The 20,135-nt window shown below is 34.4% G+C and overlaps 1 protein-coding gene across 1 annotated transcript in view; it reads right to left on the reverse strand.

Annotated features, from left to right (window-relative positions):
* LOC108970153 (headcase protein) overlaps positions 1 to 20,135 on the reverse strand; it is a 228,428-nt gene that overhangs the window by 119,622 nt on the left and 88,671 nt on the right. The window contains 1 exon segment of the mRNA XM_018935352.1: positions 18,208 to 18,304. Within this exon segment, the coding sequence (XP_018790897.1) occupies positions 18,208 to 18,304 (97 nt within the window).

Below are 20,135 nucleotides of genomic sequence, written 5' to 3' on the forward strand. Positions count from 1 at the left end.
TTAAAATAATTAAGTGATAAAAATATTAATGCATAATTGAAAATAAATTATTACGCTAGCTATAAATATATTTTCTATTGAACTTTTTCCAAATAAAAAATGTCCAAAGGCCAGCAAAGCTATTAAATCATTATTTGATTTTTGTATGCTTTTTTTATAATTTTTTCCATTCTTCAAATCGATAAATATTTACCAATGCTGCACGAACTTTTTGATTGGTTTTTCAGGTTCGCAAGTTATTCAAATTTCGTAGGGTCGCTGCGGCAACACAGCACAGTGACGGTTTAACACATAAATACAACAAAAACAGACAAAACGAACGAAACCATTTAAAAGGTATATTTATTTGAGCATGTCAGTGTCTGCAGCCAAGACAGGTGTTTGCGTTATTGTCTTGCCATAAACATACACCAAACACCTAAACATGCGAGTGGTGGTGTACAAATAAGGGCACTTGGCAGAATAAAATGCCAGCCGTGGGTATACTGAGCATATTTGATGCATTCAGGTATTTAAATGCCAAAGGTCAGTGGCACTTATGACAGCGGGCATAACAAACGCACACACATACACACACAAAAGAAACAAAAAAAACTTCATTGAGCATAACAGACAACGGAAACTTTGCTATAACTGTAGAATGGTGTAGATATAATGGCAAATATTGCCACGGCGCAGCGCAGGGAAGAAATTGCACAGTCCGTGGACTCTACAATGGGCTTTAAACTTGCAACAAGCAAAGTTTGGTCGTATGACTTTTATATGCATTATTATTATTATTACTATTTTTGTCATTGGACGACTGCTGGCAAGCTGGTTTTTGTTGTTCTTGTGACATCAAAAATTTACACACTTTGAGTTACGCACAACACCGAGATTGCCACTTAGCAACCAAGCAGCTAGCATATTTACTAATTCATGGCTTCGCGTCTACACATGGCCGAACAATTTGCGCGAAGAGGATAACTATGAGTGGCATTGCGAAGAAAACGCAGAAATTTTAAATGAATATTTTATGGATTAACAGAAAATAATAGAAAATTTCAACAACTAAATAATATTGCTGATTGGAACTTTAATTAAAGTACAAAAAAATAAAGTGGGCCCTCAATAAGATAACACTGTGGAACATTTTTGGGATTATTGTCTGGGGGGTGAGAAAATCCAAGTCAGGGTGATGGTACTAGGTCAGTATAGTAAAACCCTCAAAGGGCTTGGCGTTCGTATGTGTCAGTTTTTTTTTATGACCTTATGACCCCTTTTTTCCTTATCTTGATGTTTTTTCGCTTAGTTGTAACATTTTGGCAAAACCCAAAAAAAAAAACCCCCCTTCTATTACTTCTTTGATGGCCTACCATGCATTCAATATATATCAATCAAAATATTGTTGAATGCGTCACTTTTAATCAGCTTTCGTATATCTGGACCATTTAGTACGCCTGATTGGAAAAAATTAATTTGTTAAAATGGAGAACCATGGGAAATAAGGAAAAAATTTAAAAGGTCATAAAAAAAACTGACGCCAAACCCTTTAAGGGTTTAACTATACTGACCTAGTGCCATCACCGTGACTTGGAATTTCTCACCCCCCAGATTAGCTGTTGTACTGTGTAATTAAATATTAATTATTATTAGTTCTTGAGCTGCAGGGCCGAGACTGTAGAGAAGTCAGTATTTGTATAATTTGAAAGAGTACAGTAAAACCGCGACAATTGAAACCAGATAAAAATTTTTTTTAAGTTACAGCGTTTTATAGGTTTTCGCTGGCGCCTAACTTGCCCAATAGTTTAATTCAAATGTACAGTGGAGCATAGCACAAACCAAGCACAGAAATATTGGAATTTTTTCACTTGGAGGGTTTATGTGAGCTATATAAAGGCAAATATTTGTTTTACTTTTTCATTTTATATTTATTTATTTATTTATTTATTTATAAAAACGTGAAACAATAATACAATTACTTTTCCACGAAAAAAGGAGCACTGGCTGCCAGGACCTTCGGCTCATTTTATGTTATTCAATAATAATTTGAAAAACTACAGTGGAACCTCGACAATTGAAACCTAGTAATAGCAATTATAGCTTTTTCTTAATTTACAGGGTTTTACAGGTTTTTCTAGTGTCGAACTAGCTCAATAGTTTATTTCAAAAAGACGGTGGAGCATCGATAACTCAAATACAAGTAGAGAAATGTTGGATTTTTTTCACTTGTAGGGTTTATAAAAGCTATAGGAAGGCAAATAATTATTTTACTGCTTCACCTTATAAATTTTTTTATGATTTTGTTTATTAACAGTTGATTTTATGAAAATATTTCTCTACTACAATTGTGTAGGACATTCAAAATATGCCTCAAACTTGTAAAAACAAAATAAAGCACTGAAAAACTAAAAATAAAAAAATATGTATAACGGTAAAAAAAATAATCAACTATTTTCAATCATCAATATTTCGCACGGCAATGTTACCATACAGCGAAAAAAAAGTGACTGCCAAAAAACAACCCCCCGAACCACAATAAATTTCGGCTGCTACTTTCGTTAGTTTCAAGATCAACGCCAGTTATTGCCGATTTACCCAACCGAAATGGCGTCAACATATTTTCTTACTCACCAAAATTACCCATAAAAGCTGTGTGGAAAATTGAAAAAGTGTCTTAAGTTTTATGTTCATCGAATTACAACAAAAGCCCCCAGTCGAACTCAACTAAACTAGCAGCAGTGAAAATTGCGCCGCACCTCCCTGCTTTAGCACTACTTGATAGCTAAAAAGTGGTGATTCGATATGTCGCACAAACGAAAGAAAAATAATGCAAAAACAACAAAAAGCATATGAAAAGAAATGAAAGTCGAGTTGAAGCAAAAAAAAAAAAAAAAAGTAAGAAGCAAGCAGTATCTTTGCGCACTAAGTATCTCATCTCACAACCAATAATGACGGTAATAAAATAAAGCTTAAAGTATTACATCGATAGGGCATGGCGAGCGCACGAAATGGAAACAGGCAGCAGCCGGCAGCCAGACAAACGCATAGTTAGCGGTATAAATAGTGAGACGAGCGACTGGAGACAACTGTCATTGGCATTAAATGCTGCTGATACGCTGCTGACATTGCGACTGTGATTCGCTGTTTCGACGAGGAAAAGGTGGCTTGAGAAAAGTGTGGTCCCCAGCTAAGGTGTTGCGAACTTCCGCTGGTACCTGATAAGTTGGTATGAGGGGCGTGGTGACAGCAATTGGTGGCAGCTGGTGGAAGTCGTGTAGTAATTTTTAAGAATTGGTAATTTTTCAAAACAAAGATAAGTGTGTAATGTGGTGAGGTAGCGAGTTGGTGCAGAACGAATGTGTGTGTTGGAATGCGAGACTTGCAGGATCAAAATAGGGGCGAATAGCATAAGTTAACTTTTATCTGACACGAAGTTGCTGATAAACGGCATATTAAATATTTTTAGACGGGGAAATTTATGGAAAAAATTAAGTATGTCTTATAATAAGTATATTTTCAATGTTATAGTAAGAGATTTGACATATAAACATCATCGATTATGGAATATAGTCCATGATTATGCATTAAAAATTGAAATTCATCAAATTTTAAGCAATGAAATATTTTTCGTTTAAGCTTTAGTTAATGGAAGTGCTCTGACAGCACCATTTAAAATAGAGCCTTCGATTTGAAATTTTTCAACTCGTTAACTTTCCAAACTGCATTGTTGTCAAAAAAAAAAAAAATTAATTAGCCATAGAATTTTGCGAATTTCATGAAGATATTTGGTTAAAGACAAAAGTTTTCCATACATGGACTTGATTTGGATCGATCAGTTTGTATGACAGCTACAAGTTATAGTGGTTGGATCTGAACAATTTCTTCGGAGATTAAACTGTTGCCTTCGAAAATAATCGGAACCAAATTTCGTGAAGATATCTCTTCAACTTAAAAATCTTTTCAATATTTTCTTTTCAATGATTTTGATCGTTCAGTTTGTATGACAGCTATAAGTTTTAGTGCTCCAATATCGGCGGTTCCGACAAATGAACAGCTTTTTGGGGAGAAAAAGATGTGTGCAAAATTTCAGAACAATATCTCAGCAACTGAGGGATTCTGTCACCTCCTCGAGCTAACGTTTAAAAGGTTCAACATATAAAAGTTACCCCGAAACAGCTAGAGTTGCAGCTATGACAATAATTTTAATGAATGCGAAAAAAAACATTTGAATTTCTGTCTTTACAGCTTTCATATATAAATTATTACATTTATTTGTAATTTATTACCTTAGATAGATCTTTTGCTGTTTGTATGTGCTTAAATTACTGGAACTACGCTACGATTACAGCAGCTATATGGCCGCCTTTGTGGCAATACAATACATAGGCAACAAAAGTAATTTGCATTCTTTCCCAACTGTCACAACAAAGCCCACTTTCCGTCACCCAAAGCGAAATGGTGTTGTCAGCCACAGCCTCCAGTATGAGGAAATATGCCATGGGCGGCAAAGCGTAAGCGCGCAGCCACTTATAATGGTCACAAACAACGCTTGTTGGTGTTTTTTTTTGAGTTTTTTTTTTTATGCAGTTTTTCCAAGTCTAGCGTTTAGTTAAGCATTCTGGTACCATTAAGGGGGCGCTAGCTGCGCATTGCATAAAGAAATAAATAAAATTATTGTTTTTCTTAATTAAAGTGGACGGCTTAATTTCGAGCCCAACCCCACAACAAATTTTTATAAATTAAAATTATTCACAATTAGACGCATTTTTGATGTGAACCATAACGTTTCATGTCAATTGTTAGTTTGTTTAGTTTTCGTTGTTGTTATTTATTTGATTTATTAATATGCAGCACATCCAGCGCTTGTGTCATTCACGCGCGGTCACTTTAGGCGCGTATTTATCGTGCGCTGCCACAAAACGCTGCATGCGACACGCTCCACTAACGCGAAAATTCGTGCGCGAAGAAAAAATAAAAATAAAAATTTTACACGGCAATCAATGTAGGAATGATTATGGGTGTGTGTGTGTGTGTGCGCGCTTTGCTATTCTAATTTACCGCTTTGCTATTGTTGTTGCGTATTTCTGTTTGCTTTTGTAATTTGCAAATTCGCAAAGTGCATTAGTTCGAGCTATTTTGCAAGCGTGCGCGTCCAGTTTCAAGTACAGGCCACTAGGCGTCGCAGTGGGGCTGGTCAGTTCGGCGTCTCGACTGGACTGGACGTGCGTTGACGAGCAACGCCGGTTGCGCAACAACTGGAAAACAGCAGCCGGCAGAATAACGCACCTAGTATTTTTGCGCATAGCACTTCTGATTTAAATCTTTTTATTACTGCTCTTAAGTGGCGAACATTAAAATTTTAATTAGTAAAATTGCGCCTTTCATTTTGTTGTTATACAACACTGTCGAGTGCGGCGCGAGAATTTCACAACCCACAGCTGTTTATAAATGCACTTGTTGTTGTTGCTGCTATTGTTGTTGGTGTTGTGTTGGTGTTGCGCGTCGCCTGTATTTTGTTGCATTTGTTTTGTTTCGCCATTTTTATTTTACTATTTCATGTTTATTAAGTTTTACGAGTGCTTGTTTGTGTTGTTGTACAGTAAATTTTATTTTTCGCATTTCTATTTTTTTTTATTTTTTAATGCTGTTGTTTAGTATAATTTTTGTTTTGTGCATTTCGTTCGAATTCTATGGAATAGTGGCACTTGTTCTTGTTCTTGTTCTTCTAGAAGTGTTTCTAGTCTGTGTTGCAGTTGTAAATTTTATTATGCTACATATTTAACCTAATTTAAATTTATTATGCTTGTTGTTGTTACGTCTACGTTGTTGTATGAGCATTACTAGTTTTACGCGCGCCTTCGTTATCTGTAATATGCGTTGCAACTGTAAAAACGAGGGGTTTATTTCAGCATTCTACTTACGCTAGATTTGTTTGTCAAAGCTTGTACCTTCAACTTTATTACGAGAAATTATGTTCTATTAAGAATGACGTATGGACTAACTTGGCGTAGATCTGCAGCCGCTCGACCTTCCCAAGCGACATCGCTTCGCTCTATGGGCTCTTGAAAAGTTCCAAGAAGATTCGATGTTTTTGAACCAAATTTTTTTCAGTGGTGACCGACTATTTGATTCTCAAGAATCAATGGATTTATTGAGAGAACTACAAAATCCTTTTATATTACACTGTTAGACTTTTTGCTGTTGGGATATGTAAAGTTCAAAGTCTATGCGGACAATGCCGCTTCGATTCAGGCTTGTCATTGCCCAGTTACCAGTGAAATGCTCGAACGAATAATCGCAAAATTGGACCCAATGGATAAACTATCTGAGGCATAGTCGCTTCCAATATTTGAAGGAAAAAATACCAAAGATGGCTCCTTCGAATGGTGACAACCAATCACCATTAAAATTGAAGTTTCTGCGTTTTTTCTTTAAAAAGGTAGGGAACATCGAAATGTATCACCAGTTATTGAGAATGTTCATCCGTTTTTAGTTCGATTACTCAAAAGTTTCAAACATGTTTGTTCGAGATGGGTTATGTTGGAGCAAATATTTGAAAGTTTTACTCTGCTAACACATACATATAAGAAAAATATTATTTTAATCCTAAGCAGCGTCAGAAAGCAAAGTTCAAGCAGGTTTCAACGATAATTTTTTTTTTTAATTACTGATTGTTTCAATTCTAAAATTGATCCTAAGATAATAAAGTTTAAGCAGGTTTCAACGATATCCTTCTAGAGATAACTGATTGTCGCAGTTCCAGACCCAGTCGTAAGATAATAAAGTTTAATCAGGTTTCAACAAGTTTTTTCTACAGATAACTGAAGGTTTCAATGACTTTTTTTTAACAGATTAACTATTGTTCCAGTACCACACCTAGCCCTACGATACTCGTAAAAAAGTTCAGGTAAATTTCAACGAGTTTTTTCAACAGATAACCGAATCGTTTTTTGACTTATATGTTTTATGGGAGTATTTAAGATAGTTCTTCCAATATTTACTTTATGTTGAGTTGTTAGTGACCCTTCAGTACATTAATTAATCACTTCGTCCTTCTTCGATTCGGAGACAGTTCCTTTTGATTATTCGGTAATCTGTCTTCTAACATACATCTAGTACCTCTGAAGTCTCTTTCTTTTGTCTTTACTATTAATAAAACGTGATGCATTTAGAATATATCCTAAACTTACAAAAGTGATACCTGAAACTTTCACAGAATTTTTTGATAGGAAGCAAGAAACGGTGTCAAGGTTCTCTAAACAATTTCTAACACCCAATATTTGTTAGTGATTTATACCGAACACAGAACTCTAATGGAATATTTGGGTACTGAACTCCTCTAAACTCCCATCAACTGCCTAATGAAGATATATTCTGCTAAGTACCCATACATAAGCTTTAAACCAGCCCAAAAGTGAAAATGCAGTGTGTTGAGAGTTATGAAACATCCACAAATGAAGTGAGCTACCCACTTTTTTAACCACTTTATAACTAAAAATAAATCTTTCGACCAAAGAATATAAACTCTACCATCTTCATTTGTTTTTCGAATAAAATCACTAAACTTAAAATATGTTAAGCCTGAAGTGCATGGAACGCATGACCAATTGAATTTGATTGATTTTGTATGGCATCATTACTGTCATTAGCATCAAGTGACAACTGCGAGCGTGCGTTGCTCGATGCCCAGCAATGTGAACTCTTAGTGATGTGACAGTTGTAAAAAAAGAACAAAAAACAATCACTTGTAAAAGCAGATGAAGAACGTTTGCAAAAAAAAAAAAAGCTTCACTTGCTTTCGTAACAAGAGATCGTTGAGAACTATTAGGGCGGAAGTGTCACAGGTACGCCGGCTGACATTAGAAGCTACTTCAGTGCAATTAGTTAATGAGTTTGTTTATTTGAGTGGCATTTACATGATTTAAAAAATGTCTCATTATGCAACTCAATGGGCATCGCACGTAATTGCAAGGCATACTAGATGAGTTCTTGCTCAAATAAGTGCAACTGAATTTAAGTTAAATGTGGATGGTAAAAAATGTAAGCTAAGTACAAAAAATATATACATACACGATAAAATACTAGAAAAAATAGTAGAAAATGGAGTGAAAACTGATAGTGAGTGTACTCAATTTACTATGCTAATAAAATATTTGAAATTTCTAGTGTTCTTTTAGGAAAGTGTTCCGTATAAAGAGCAAGTAGTCCACTTCATTAAGTTAAAACGCGATATTGAGCTCAAGCACGCCAATGAAAATAAACATTTATTTTACAAACAAAATGCATAAATGAAACCAAAAAATATTTTGAAATGTTTTAGTATGATTTATGTGCGTAGTCCTGCAAGATTTGTATTAATGACAATTTCATTATAAAAAAAAAAACATATGCACATAACTGGGCGGAGTTGGACGCCTTCCATAAGTTGTCCGCAAACTGTCGGAGCGACGGCCAGTAAAATAATAAACAAATTAAAAAAAAAAAAAAATAAGAATAAAAATGTCGCGCCATATTGACCTCATTTTTTAAATTATTACTATTGACTTTATGGTATTTTTTTTTTTACATTTCTTGTTCTTACTCATGGTCCACGCACATGGTATTTATTTGCTTGCAACGGCAACTCCCATAATGAGCAGCGTTGCTTGCCTGAATATCCATTACTTTTAATGCTGACGACTGTAAACAAAAATGAGATGATTGAAACAACAACAAATCAAGAAGGCATTGGGACCTTGCGAATCATATTACTTGGATCCAAACGTTGAGCTAAAATTTGTCTACCACTTTACTTCTTTCAAATTACAATAACAAATGCTGTAATGAGTAGTGGGTGTTTATTGATAGTACTTATTTATGAGCACTCTGGAAATATGCCGAGTATTTTAAAATATATGCTGAGTGTAAGTACTCCTTAAGTACTTAAATATATGGATGCATATCGCATTTGTTTAAATAAATGTTTCTCTGAGAGGTTTATTCAATGAAAATGTATGCGTTATTTACTAAATATTTTAAACCAATTATTAATTTCAAAAAATTATTTTTTTATAGATATCGAATATACTTGAATAAAATGTATTTGAAAATATTCTCCGAAATTTCGGATATATGGTAGGAGCGTGAGAATTGTAGGAATTTAATCAGTTCCCAAAATTTTAAACACTGTTTTCAGAGACGTTGAAGAAAATTTTCCCGAAGCGGCTGGACCGACCGTCCGACTTTCTTAGAGCACTTGTCAAGTAATAATCAAATGAATGTCGAAAAAAAAAGATTTTTGATAAAAATTTCAATTTTTTAAGTAATTTTGTAGTGTATGCCTATGAACTGAAGCATTTTGGCGACAATCCGAAGACGTATAATTTACGGAAAGCGATCCTGGAGCCTGAAGATATACGACTGCAATCGACATCTATTGAAAAAATACGAAAATACTGACTACTCAATATATCTTTGTAAAACTCACAACTCATCATGAGCAAGCCATTTTATAAATTTAAGAACACAAAATATAAAGGGTATGGGTTCAGAAACTTTCTTTTCTAAAACAGCTGATGTCTAGAATTCTGTATTTTGCTTATGAAGATATAATGATCTCTTCAAATTCATTGCAAAAAATAAAAAACACATTTTTTACAACAACAACGCTTTTCTACAATTATTCGGCTGTATTACATTACTTTTGCAACAGAGTGTTTGTTTTGAAAAACTTCATGCTAAGTACAAGTCAGTGTGTAGGCGTCTAATGTGTGACTTTTTAGTGATTTTTTTATATGTGCTATATGTATATATATGATATTTCTTGTTGTTGTTGTCAATGATTTCAATTACGACTTGCGGATTTTCAGGCAAACGAGCAAACAGCACAAAAGTCAATAAAATTACCAGCTTGCCTCACGTATCATGCGCTAAAACGCAATACAAATTGAAAGTCACTGAGCTATGCATTGGCCAGACACATTTTAAAAGCACTCAACTGAGCCGAGCCGCGCTTACAAACACTCACACACACATACATACATACAGCGCGCGAATGCCTATTCGAAATTTAATTTGTATTTTGAAATAATGCATGATTGACATTTGTATAGTGGCTATAGATATGCAAAAGTTATTGTTCATGTGCAAGCTTGATATATGAGAACGCAGCTAGAAGTGATTCAAGTGGATTTGAGGTGACAGCTAGAGGATATGGCGTGAATTTTCGGTTCGTTGTAAATTTTGAAAGTAAATATGGAAATAATTGCGGTAATGTATGATTAAAAATACACTTTATTATATGCTAAAATAATAAATAATATGCTGCAACAAAATTGATTAAATTCGAACAACTTGCCACACTTGCCACTATTAACTTTGCGCATTTAATGCACTTAAAATGTTGCAACAACTGCAAATATCTTACCAGAAAAGCACAATTCTGTGGCAGTATAAAGGTCAATGGTCTTCAGCACCAAAAAAAAAAAAGAACAACAAAACACACAATATTACTACTCGCCACAAATGTCTTTGAGTGCAAGCCAATAAATGCGCAGTCAAGATTGGCTTGAAACGCGCATTTATAATATAGGCATGCTTGTATGCGCTTAAGTGTATATATATATATATGTGTGTGTGTGAGTGTGTGCGCGGTGGTCGTGCAACAGCGTGTAGCGCACATCAAAAATTGGCAAAAGTGAAATTAAACTTCGTAATCGCATTTGCAAAGTAATATTTCTTACAATTCTGAGTGATTTCCATGAAAGCCAAATAACAAAGTCGAGAAGCTACTCGATGAAGCGCACATCCGCATGCACCAAACAGCGCGAAATGTAGTTGCAGCGGCGTTGTGTGCGCGTGTGTGTATTTGTGTTCGGTGGAAAATTGGCAGACAAAATAAGCTGCTGAAATGCCGTGTTGCTACAAGCCAGCCGTTTGTAACAGTAAATTAATTTGATTTGAAAGCCAAGCAGACGGTCTAGTGTCTACAGAGCTGTAAGTAGGAAAATTGGCAGCCGAAAACTCAGCGGAGAACAAATCAGTTAAAGAAGCCAAATTATGTACAGAATCGTGGCTTTAATACGCCGATGATGGTGCTTGGTCATATTGAACTGAGAGTTTCTGTATGTTTATAATGTTTTTTTCCGGACTAAAGGAAATTGTGAGAAAAGTGAGAAATTAATGAACTAATTTTTTTTTCGTTTACGACGGATGTTCTCACGCAAATGCCTTAACACGGCCAATTAGAACACTGGATTGGCCTCTGTCCCTCCGAAAAAATGCATGATGCACCTAACCACGAATATCGAAATCAGCAAGGACCATCATCCTGATTTTTGAGCGGTGGATTCGGCACATTTTCTTCCCTCGATTCTATAAACCCATGTCTCTTTGGCAGTTAGAATGCTCTTCTTGAATGTGGGATTGGAATTCGAAACTTTAAGCATGTCCAAAGAGACCTGTTTACGATACTCTTTTTCAAAACAATTCAGTTTTCAGCGGGACGGGTCCAGCAATAATGTGTTTGAAACCCAAAATATTCACCAAAATCATTTGAACAGACTCGTGAGGGATTTCGTAGTCTCTTGTCATCTCTCTAACGCTTTCAGCGATTTTCAAGCATTATATCCTTAATTTTTTTTTAATATTTGCATCAATATCTACATGAATTGGGTATAGGGTATTATGTGATGTAAAGCCACAATCTCCGAACAAAACAATCAGATCGGATTATAAGATATGTATATCTGTAAAAAGGTCTAATCAAAATCAAATTCTTACATAGAAACTTTTTCGTGAAGGGTATTATAGCTTAAAGGGTATCGCAGATGCAGCCGAGGTTAAAACACTATTTGGTGTTTTTTGTGCCTTTGTCTATACCTTTTACCATTAAACTTGCAAATGTCTGCATACTGGTACCCGTAGCAACATTGAACTTGAATTTTCTCAAGCAAATTGGCGGTTGCAGCAGGTAAAAGCAGCAACAATTTGTGTAGCAGGAACCACAATTGCAGCATAAACAATGCCGGTAGCAACAAAACAATAGAGAAACCTGTCTAGCAGTCGGCATTGGCATTGAAAGCGCAGCGCCGAGACCGATTGGTGGGACGAGACAGCGGCAGTCAGCGTTAGACTCAATAATAAGTAAAGAAAAAACCTCAAATAGCAACAAAAACAACACAACCATCGACTGCAGACGACAACACGTCTGCAATGTCGCCGCTAATGGCAGGCAACACATCAAAAACGGTGACAGCGACAAAGCAAATCATGGCAAGCGCTTGCAGCCACTACTGTAGCAATTGGCGCGTTACAAACGAAAGGCAAAAAATCAACAACCATACAGTTGCTGCTAACAAAGATGATAAGTGGCAACTTTTATGGCGAGAGGCGTGGGAGAAAAGTGGAAAGTGTGAGGAAATTATGAGACTGACATTGCTTAAGGCCATGACAGCAGCAGTGTTGACAAGTAGCCATCTGTCCGGCAGTAAGCTGGGTAGCTATACTATCGCAACATACATATTTTATCGCTGCTGTCAGCTGGCAGCAATAAATGTCAAGGCATGCAAGCAAAATAAAAATGCTACCAAAACTGCGCGCAACAAATGCGTGGTGTGGCAGGTTTGTATAGAACAAAGCAGGCGTAATAAAGTTGCTGTTTGCATAGATAATTGCAACAGCCACGCCCGCATAGCCGACGACAGCACAGCTGATAAGCAATTGTCACAGCTGACAACAAGCACAAAAAGATGGCATTGCAACAAAATGCTGCAACAATCGGATATGTCAGGCTGGAAAAGTTATATTTTGCTGTTGTTAAAATATTTGGGGAATAATTTTGTGTTTATAATTTTTGAAAGGATTTAGATGTGGCTTAATCTCAATGAAGTAGAGCCGAGAGCTGCAGGAATCAAGTCTGAACGAATTTTTTATGACGTATTTTAGATACAGCTTCTAGTTTTAGAGTTTAAGAGCCAACTTTGCGAGTGTTTTTTGGAGAAAGCAGATAAGATAAGCTAAAACGTATTAATTTTTTTAGTTGGCAGTTATTATTTTCTCAGACGAAAATAGAAATTTTAATTTTTCGTGGCGAATTTTCGAATGTTGCTTTTGAAAATTTAGTAGTTTTATGGCACCGAAGTGATCTGCCCTAAACTATTACCGAACCCTGCACGCTTCAATGAAAGTTTTGAGCGAAAATACGTCGAACAAATTTGGGAGGATTAGATCTTGGCTATCACTTTCCGAAGTCGGCAGGAGCTTGAAGGCTTAAGTGACATTTATGAACGAAATGTGTCGAGCAAATTTGGACGGATTAGATCTTCGCCTTTACTATTGGACAGGAGTTTCAAGGCTTCGGTGACAGTATTAAACGAAAATGCGTCAAGCAAATTTGGTCGGATTAGAGATAGTTCGTCACAATATTCGTAATAAATTTCCGGGTCCAATGTAACCAGAGAGAAATTTAAAACAAATTATTTTGAAGCTTTAAAAAAATTCGAGACAGATGTGAAGTCGCTTATGCTTGTCAAAGGTGGAAAAATTTCTACTTCAATTTTAGGGCATAAAAATCGATGAAATTAAACGATAAATCTTTAAATCTCACTTCTGAGATTAAAATCTTGTCGGCATTCCTAATACATTTGTAAATATCTGGAATAGTATTCTAAATAACCTAGCTTTTCACCACAACGCTTTGAAAAACTAAAATTAAAAAATTTCGGGCAGGAAGTAATTAGACAATCAGCCAACACACGAGCAACAAGTGAGAAAGGGTGAGACTTGTTGTTGAATTGTGACTCAACCAAAGAAAAGAGATAGAAATAATCAAAAAAACATAAAAAGTATTCATCGTAACATAAGCAAGTATCACAAAAGGGTTAAAAACTAAAAAAAAAAGAAGAAAAAATAACAATTAATCATCTCAGCAAACATGTGATGGCTTTTCCAACTCAAAAACTGAAATATAATATAACAGATAAGATGCTTTACTGCTGTACTAATTATTGCCAATGATTTACACCACCCTTAACACTTAGTGATGATTAACTTCTGTAGAAAAAAAACATTAACGAAGAAAAATAGGCAAAATGTTGACAGATGATGTTGCCAAAGGATATGCGCAATAAAAAGTGTGTGCATAAAAAAAAAAACAAAAGAGAAAAATCAGCAGCTTAGTTGTCAAAAGGGTTGCAGGCGGAGTTTCCAAATTTGATTAGTGAAAATTAAGAGGCAGAAAAATGCGCACGGATAGCGAATTTAAAAGGGATTAATAATGAGGAACACATGAAGTTGACTTACCGCTACTAATTGAGTTTCAACATGCTAAGCAGAAGGTGTTTACGAAAATGCTAATTAGGTAAACAAGGAGGGCAAGCAGAGACGAAAGTGCAAGGGGAAAGAGATACAAAGGGAGACAACGCCCGCGGCACGACATACCGGACATATGGCGCCTATTTGGTTGCCAATTCAATATTTAAATGGAAAATAAATATATACATAAGAGTTAAATACGAGAGTAAAGCGAAAAGAATACTAAATGTGTCTGCTATTTCAACAAAACAAAAAAAAAAAAAAAAAAATAGAATATTTAATACCCTAACGCATAAAACTAATCAAAGTTCTGCTCTCCGAGGAATTTCAATAAGCAAATAACTTTTTCGCATATTTTTTCCGCAATTGTAGCGGATTTTGAATTCACAAAGTTTGCCGGACAAAGGCATTCGGAGGTGAGCGAAATAACGACGATTCAAAATAATACTGTAATAACTTAATGCGCTGCAAACGGCAACGGGAAGGGAAGCAATGCTAAAAATAAAATAAAATAAAAACAAAAAACGAAGCATTCTGCTGAACTACTGCATAATCGAACAAGCAAATATGCAAGCGAAGAAAAAGTTTAATAAGCACGAAATATATTCTCCCTACTGGAGGATAATGCCGACACAGCGCACTTTTGGCGATGTGAAGCGGAAGAGTTGAGCGCCGAAAGCGAGCGAAGTGAAAGGCAGAAAAACTACGAACTATTTTTTAGAATGTAGAAAAGATGTGCGGAAGAAAGGCAATATCAATGCCGCATCAAAGGCAATCCGCCAGACAGTCGAGATTGCTGTGATGGAACGAAAGGCACAAGCCAGGTTAGCAGCAACTAGAGCTAGGGCTGCGACTCATTCCCAAAAGTAACTACTCACTTACTTACTGACACACACACACACACACACACCTACTTATGCACTGCTCTGCCAGAAATCACTCGATGGTACGCCGTGCAGCTGCAGCAGCAGCAGCTCAGCACTTTCGAATTACTTCGCTCTTTTGTTGCAGCAGCAGCAGCCGCAGCACATTCTATTCTATTGCGCATATTTTATATTATTTTGACTGCGAATGGAAATTGTATGCATTTCGAAACGAATTAAATATGTATAAATTCAATACAATTTGCAAAGGTTGTCGGGCGAGTAAGAGAGTGGTGGCAGGACAAGCTGTTGCCAACAAAACTATTTGCAACTATTTTCATGTTGCAACAGTGATGCCATGCCGCTGGTGGCTTACGTCTAAGCAAAAATAATAAAAATATAAAACAACAACAAAAAAGTATTGGCGCGCAAATTTGATTGTGTACGTGTATTGACTAGAAAAGAATGAAAGAGGGGACGGTTGTGTATGATTTGAAAGCATACCTTTTGGTGCATAAACGTATATGTACATGTAAAGTATGTTTTTTGCAAATTTTGCTAAATTGAATTGTTTTATGTCAGGTGCTATGGTTGGTTGCGTAGGGAATCGAGTAACCCAGTAAGCCAAACTGGTTGAACTATTGGAAAATAAATTTTTATAGTAGTGAGGAGTATATAGTTTAACATTCTTTAGTTTATTTCACTGAAAAATATTTTTTAAATTTTTTTTATTTTTCATGCGGTTTTTATAATCAGCATTTTATAATCGCTTAATGCCTACTTTATGATTTTATTAAGTGAAATACCGACATGGCAGAATTCGTGCTTTAGTTTTGTCACACACTGTATATTTCTTCTCTTTCTTCAGTTTTTATTTCGATTTTTTAATTTTTAATTGTTTTTCCATTTTTTATATTTTATTTTATTTCATTGTTTAATTTTATATTATGTAACTAATTTATTTAAGATTTTTTATTATTTGAATTTGATTTTGCCTTGAAGACATTATATCATAACATTTTTCTCTTTTTAGTTTTAATTTCGATTTTTTATTTTTTACATTTTTTAATTTTTTTAATTCGATTTTAATTTATTTAAATATTAATTTTTACTATCAGCAAAACAATCGGTGAAAAATAAATATTTTTTATTATAATTTTTCTCGTTCTTCAGTTCTAATTTTTATTTATTTATTTGTTTTTTAATTTTATTTCTTTTATTTTATTTTATTTTTTTCAATTTTTTGTCTTAATTTTTAAGTTATTTATTGTATAATTTCTTTTTAATTCTGTTAAACATGATTTTAATTGCAAATTATTTTGTTTAATCACCAAAAATATTTCCAGTGCCTGTAAAACTGCTGACTTGGTTAACAAGCAAAACTGGCTGTGCCTGCATTGTCATTCACATATACTCAATGATTTCAAGGAATATCCTGTAAGTCAAAACTGTTGTTTTATCCCAAAGCGAGTGGCCCAATGTCTGTTCAACATCAATAACTAACGAGACAGACAATGAAAGCTGGGGAAGAAACTGCTAAAGGTAACTAACTTTTCGTGCAATGCTTATATTATAAATTTTCCCATTTTTTCCCACCCACTCTTCAGGGCAACACTTGAAATGCAGCCTCAAGTTGCACACATGAAATTCAAGGAGACTTGAACAAAAGTAAAAACAGTTGCCAATTGATTGTAGAATAAGTGAAAGTGATTCAGAATAATAAATTATTTTCAATGACGGAAAATATTATGTTATTCTGTCTTAAAATAAATCAGAAACACATATCCAGTAAAGTAAATAAACAAAAATTCCAGAAGCTGATCTTTTATCTTGAGCTTGCTAAAATTGTAGTAAACAAATTCTTCAAATTGTCATAATTTCATAAGGAAAAACAATTCCCAGAATTTCTAGCAGCTGCAAAAAATATGAATGAAATAGCTGAAAGAGCTTTGCGAGATTCGCTTCGAGTCATGGAAAGCTGCTGAGTGTTCTAGTTTTGAGTTAAAAACAAAAGTGGCATTAAACAGCATATAGAGTGCAGACGCGAAGAGAAAAAGTGCAGTTTCAAAAGTTCAAAGTTAATACGTCATTATTTTCTAATAGGATTCTATTACCTAAATAACATATAGTTCTATTTTGATCTAGAGCTTCCAGTACTGTGATATCTAGTTACAGAAAATGTTCCTTTGATCTAGAACTTCTGATACTGTGATATTTAGTTAGAAAAAAGTATTGTCGTCCATAAATTCTAAACAAAATGAGGTTTTTATATGATATTGAAGGGATTTTGGAAATAGTTTTTAAAAAGCATATTTTCTAGTATTATAGAGCAAGCCAAAAAAAAAACTTATTAACCTATTAGGAATGTGAAACATCTTAAAACATTTCCAACTTCAAATTTTTATCAGAACTGTACACAATTGCATATGGATGTGTGATTTAATATTAAATAATAGAAGCATCTTAATTAGATATTTTTCTAGGAATTGAGTAAAGCTAGAGAAGCTGCATACGAAGTTCTCGCTGACAGTTGACTATGAATTCTAACAAACTGAATACGTGCGGATCTACATATTATATATACACCTATGTAAATGTAAATAAGTTGGTGTAAATGCTGAGTACCCGGAAATACCACGCGGTCACAAGCGAATAAGAAAAAGTAGGGAAACGAATTCAAAATATTTGTTTATTTAAAAATAAAAATATGGAAATATTATAAATATATATATATATATATTATATTTTAACGATCTATCACGGCTTTAGAGGAAGCAGAAAGCTGTTCAGACCACATACATATGTATGTATATAATTATAATATACTAGTGACCGCATTCGATTCTCCAGGTGAATTATATACAATAAATTATTTATAAAACTTATGAAAGTGGTATAAAACTCTTACTATTTCAACTTTAAGTGATTATGCCAGTTTATGCGACTTGTACACTTTCCTGTTTGATTCTCAAATTTCAAAGCTTTGGCGGAACGCAGAAAATTATTATTGCTAATACATTTTTGTTGATGACGAGGAAGCAGATTCGCGTAGTTCTACGCATAAACTTACCTTAACTTGATAGGAGTTCAAGCGTGTCTTCGGCAACAAATTGAATGATGAAAAGTCCAAGCGTCGTGAAAAGATGCCATTGCAGCCAGATGTCAAACTGCAAGGAAAAATAAAGAATTATTAAATATGGTTGGCTTCAAAAAATTGTTTCAATAATAAAAAGATTAACGCTGAAAGCTTATAGGTCATTAAAAAGCAAGCTTTTCATATGACTCAATTTCGTTATGTCAACACCAATCAAGAGAATGAAAACAAATGAAATAAGCCACAAGAAAACGGAAATATATTTTTTATATTCTTCGCACTTTTTTACTTTCTAAAATTAGTGCCAGCTTCTTAAAATAAACAGTCAACGCGCCGAAGGCAGGCATTGCGAAGGCGCTAACGGCAACCAGTTCTTAATTGAGATCGGAACAAAGAAAAAAAAATATATATACATATTAATATGCGGTTTACGCTCATAATTTAGACACATGCTGATTTTTGTTTAATTTTGGTTTATTTACATTCCACAGTTACGCTTTAATCACAATTTTTTGAGGCTTTGCAGGGGATAGAAAGAAATTTTATCACACTTCCTGTTTAATGGCGATTTCAAGTGACCATTGCAATGATGGGAGAATAAATAAAATGTTGCTATATAATTTTATAACAAATATATCTAAATATTTCATATTGAAATCAAATTTGAGTTTTGGTTACAAAAAGGTTATATGTGTATTGGTTATCATATATTCATATTGATACGCCCCTGCTCTCGCGTCGTTGCTGGTGCGCGAATATTTGGACAGCAGCAACATGTATTTCACAGACCTGGCTGCTTGGTATTTTTTTGTTTTTAAAACTGAAGACTCCCATGATAAGAAATAAAAGCTGCAGCGAAGGAAGAGCTTAACACAAAAGCTACCATTCGAGATCTTTCGAGAATGAAAAAAATTTAGAAATGCAATATATCTGGAGATGCTTGCTTCGAAGTGGACCAACTAGATATCCATGTATAAATAAGCACTTCTTAAGAAACACAAAATTCGTTAAACCTTTTGAACGAACCTCGTACACGAGCGAGTGGTGAGTAGGCCAATGTAAACAGTAAAAAATAAATGTGCAAACATTTCGGTAAACAAGAAAATAAACCATAGGAAATTAAAGCAGTCAACTCGCTAAATAAGAAAATAACAACAACACTTTGGAGAAAACAACTTAAATAAATAAATAATATGTGCAAAAGAGCGTGACACAACAAAGCGTCAAGTAAATGTAAGCGAAAAGAGATAAAGTGGTGAAAATAAAAAAAACAGAAAAAAATTAAAATAATAAACCCAAAATACCAAAAACACATAACAAATAATAAAAAAGTCAAAAATAAAAACTACAAATGAAAGAAAAATAATAAAAACAAAACCAACAAGCGAAACGGAAAAGAAAGGAACAACAATTAAAGAATAAAATAAAATTAAAATAAAAAAAAAACAATAAAAACAGCCCAAATTATAAGTGACTTTAAATTAAAAGTATTAAGAAACGAAGACACCCGAAATGTGCGAGCAGCGCGCCGCTACCCGCTGAGGTGTTGAGTAAGCAAGTCCAAGCAAATTTAGTTATCAGCTCATGGTGAGAACGAAAGCGGGCAAAATAAACAAAGCGAAAACGACAAAACAAAAAACATGCCAAGCGAAAAAGCGGCTGCCAAAAAGTAATGGCAAAGTAAAATTAAAAACCAAAAACAAAAAATAATTTTCATATCATTTAACCTTGGCATTGAATACAATTTCAACAGTCGCGAGCAATATGTGAGTGTGGTAGGAAATGCGAATAGATAAACGAGTTTTGATAAGTAAGAGTATTAATGAATGGCATGTGGCGTTCTCAGCAGTTATAGAAAAATTAAGAGAAAGCGCAACAAATTAGTAAAAAAAAAAAAAATAAAT

The sequence above is a fragment of the Bactrocera latifrons genome, unplaced genomic scaffold (genome assembly GCF_001853355.1).
Source record: "Bactrocera latifrons isolate USDA-ARS-PBARC rearing strain unplaced genomic scaffold, ASM185335v1 scaffold_286, whole genome shotgun sequence".
Taxonomy (NCBI): domain Eukaryota; kingdom Metazoa; phylum Arthropoda; class Insecta; order Diptera; family Tephritidae; genus Bactrocera; species Bactrocera latifrons.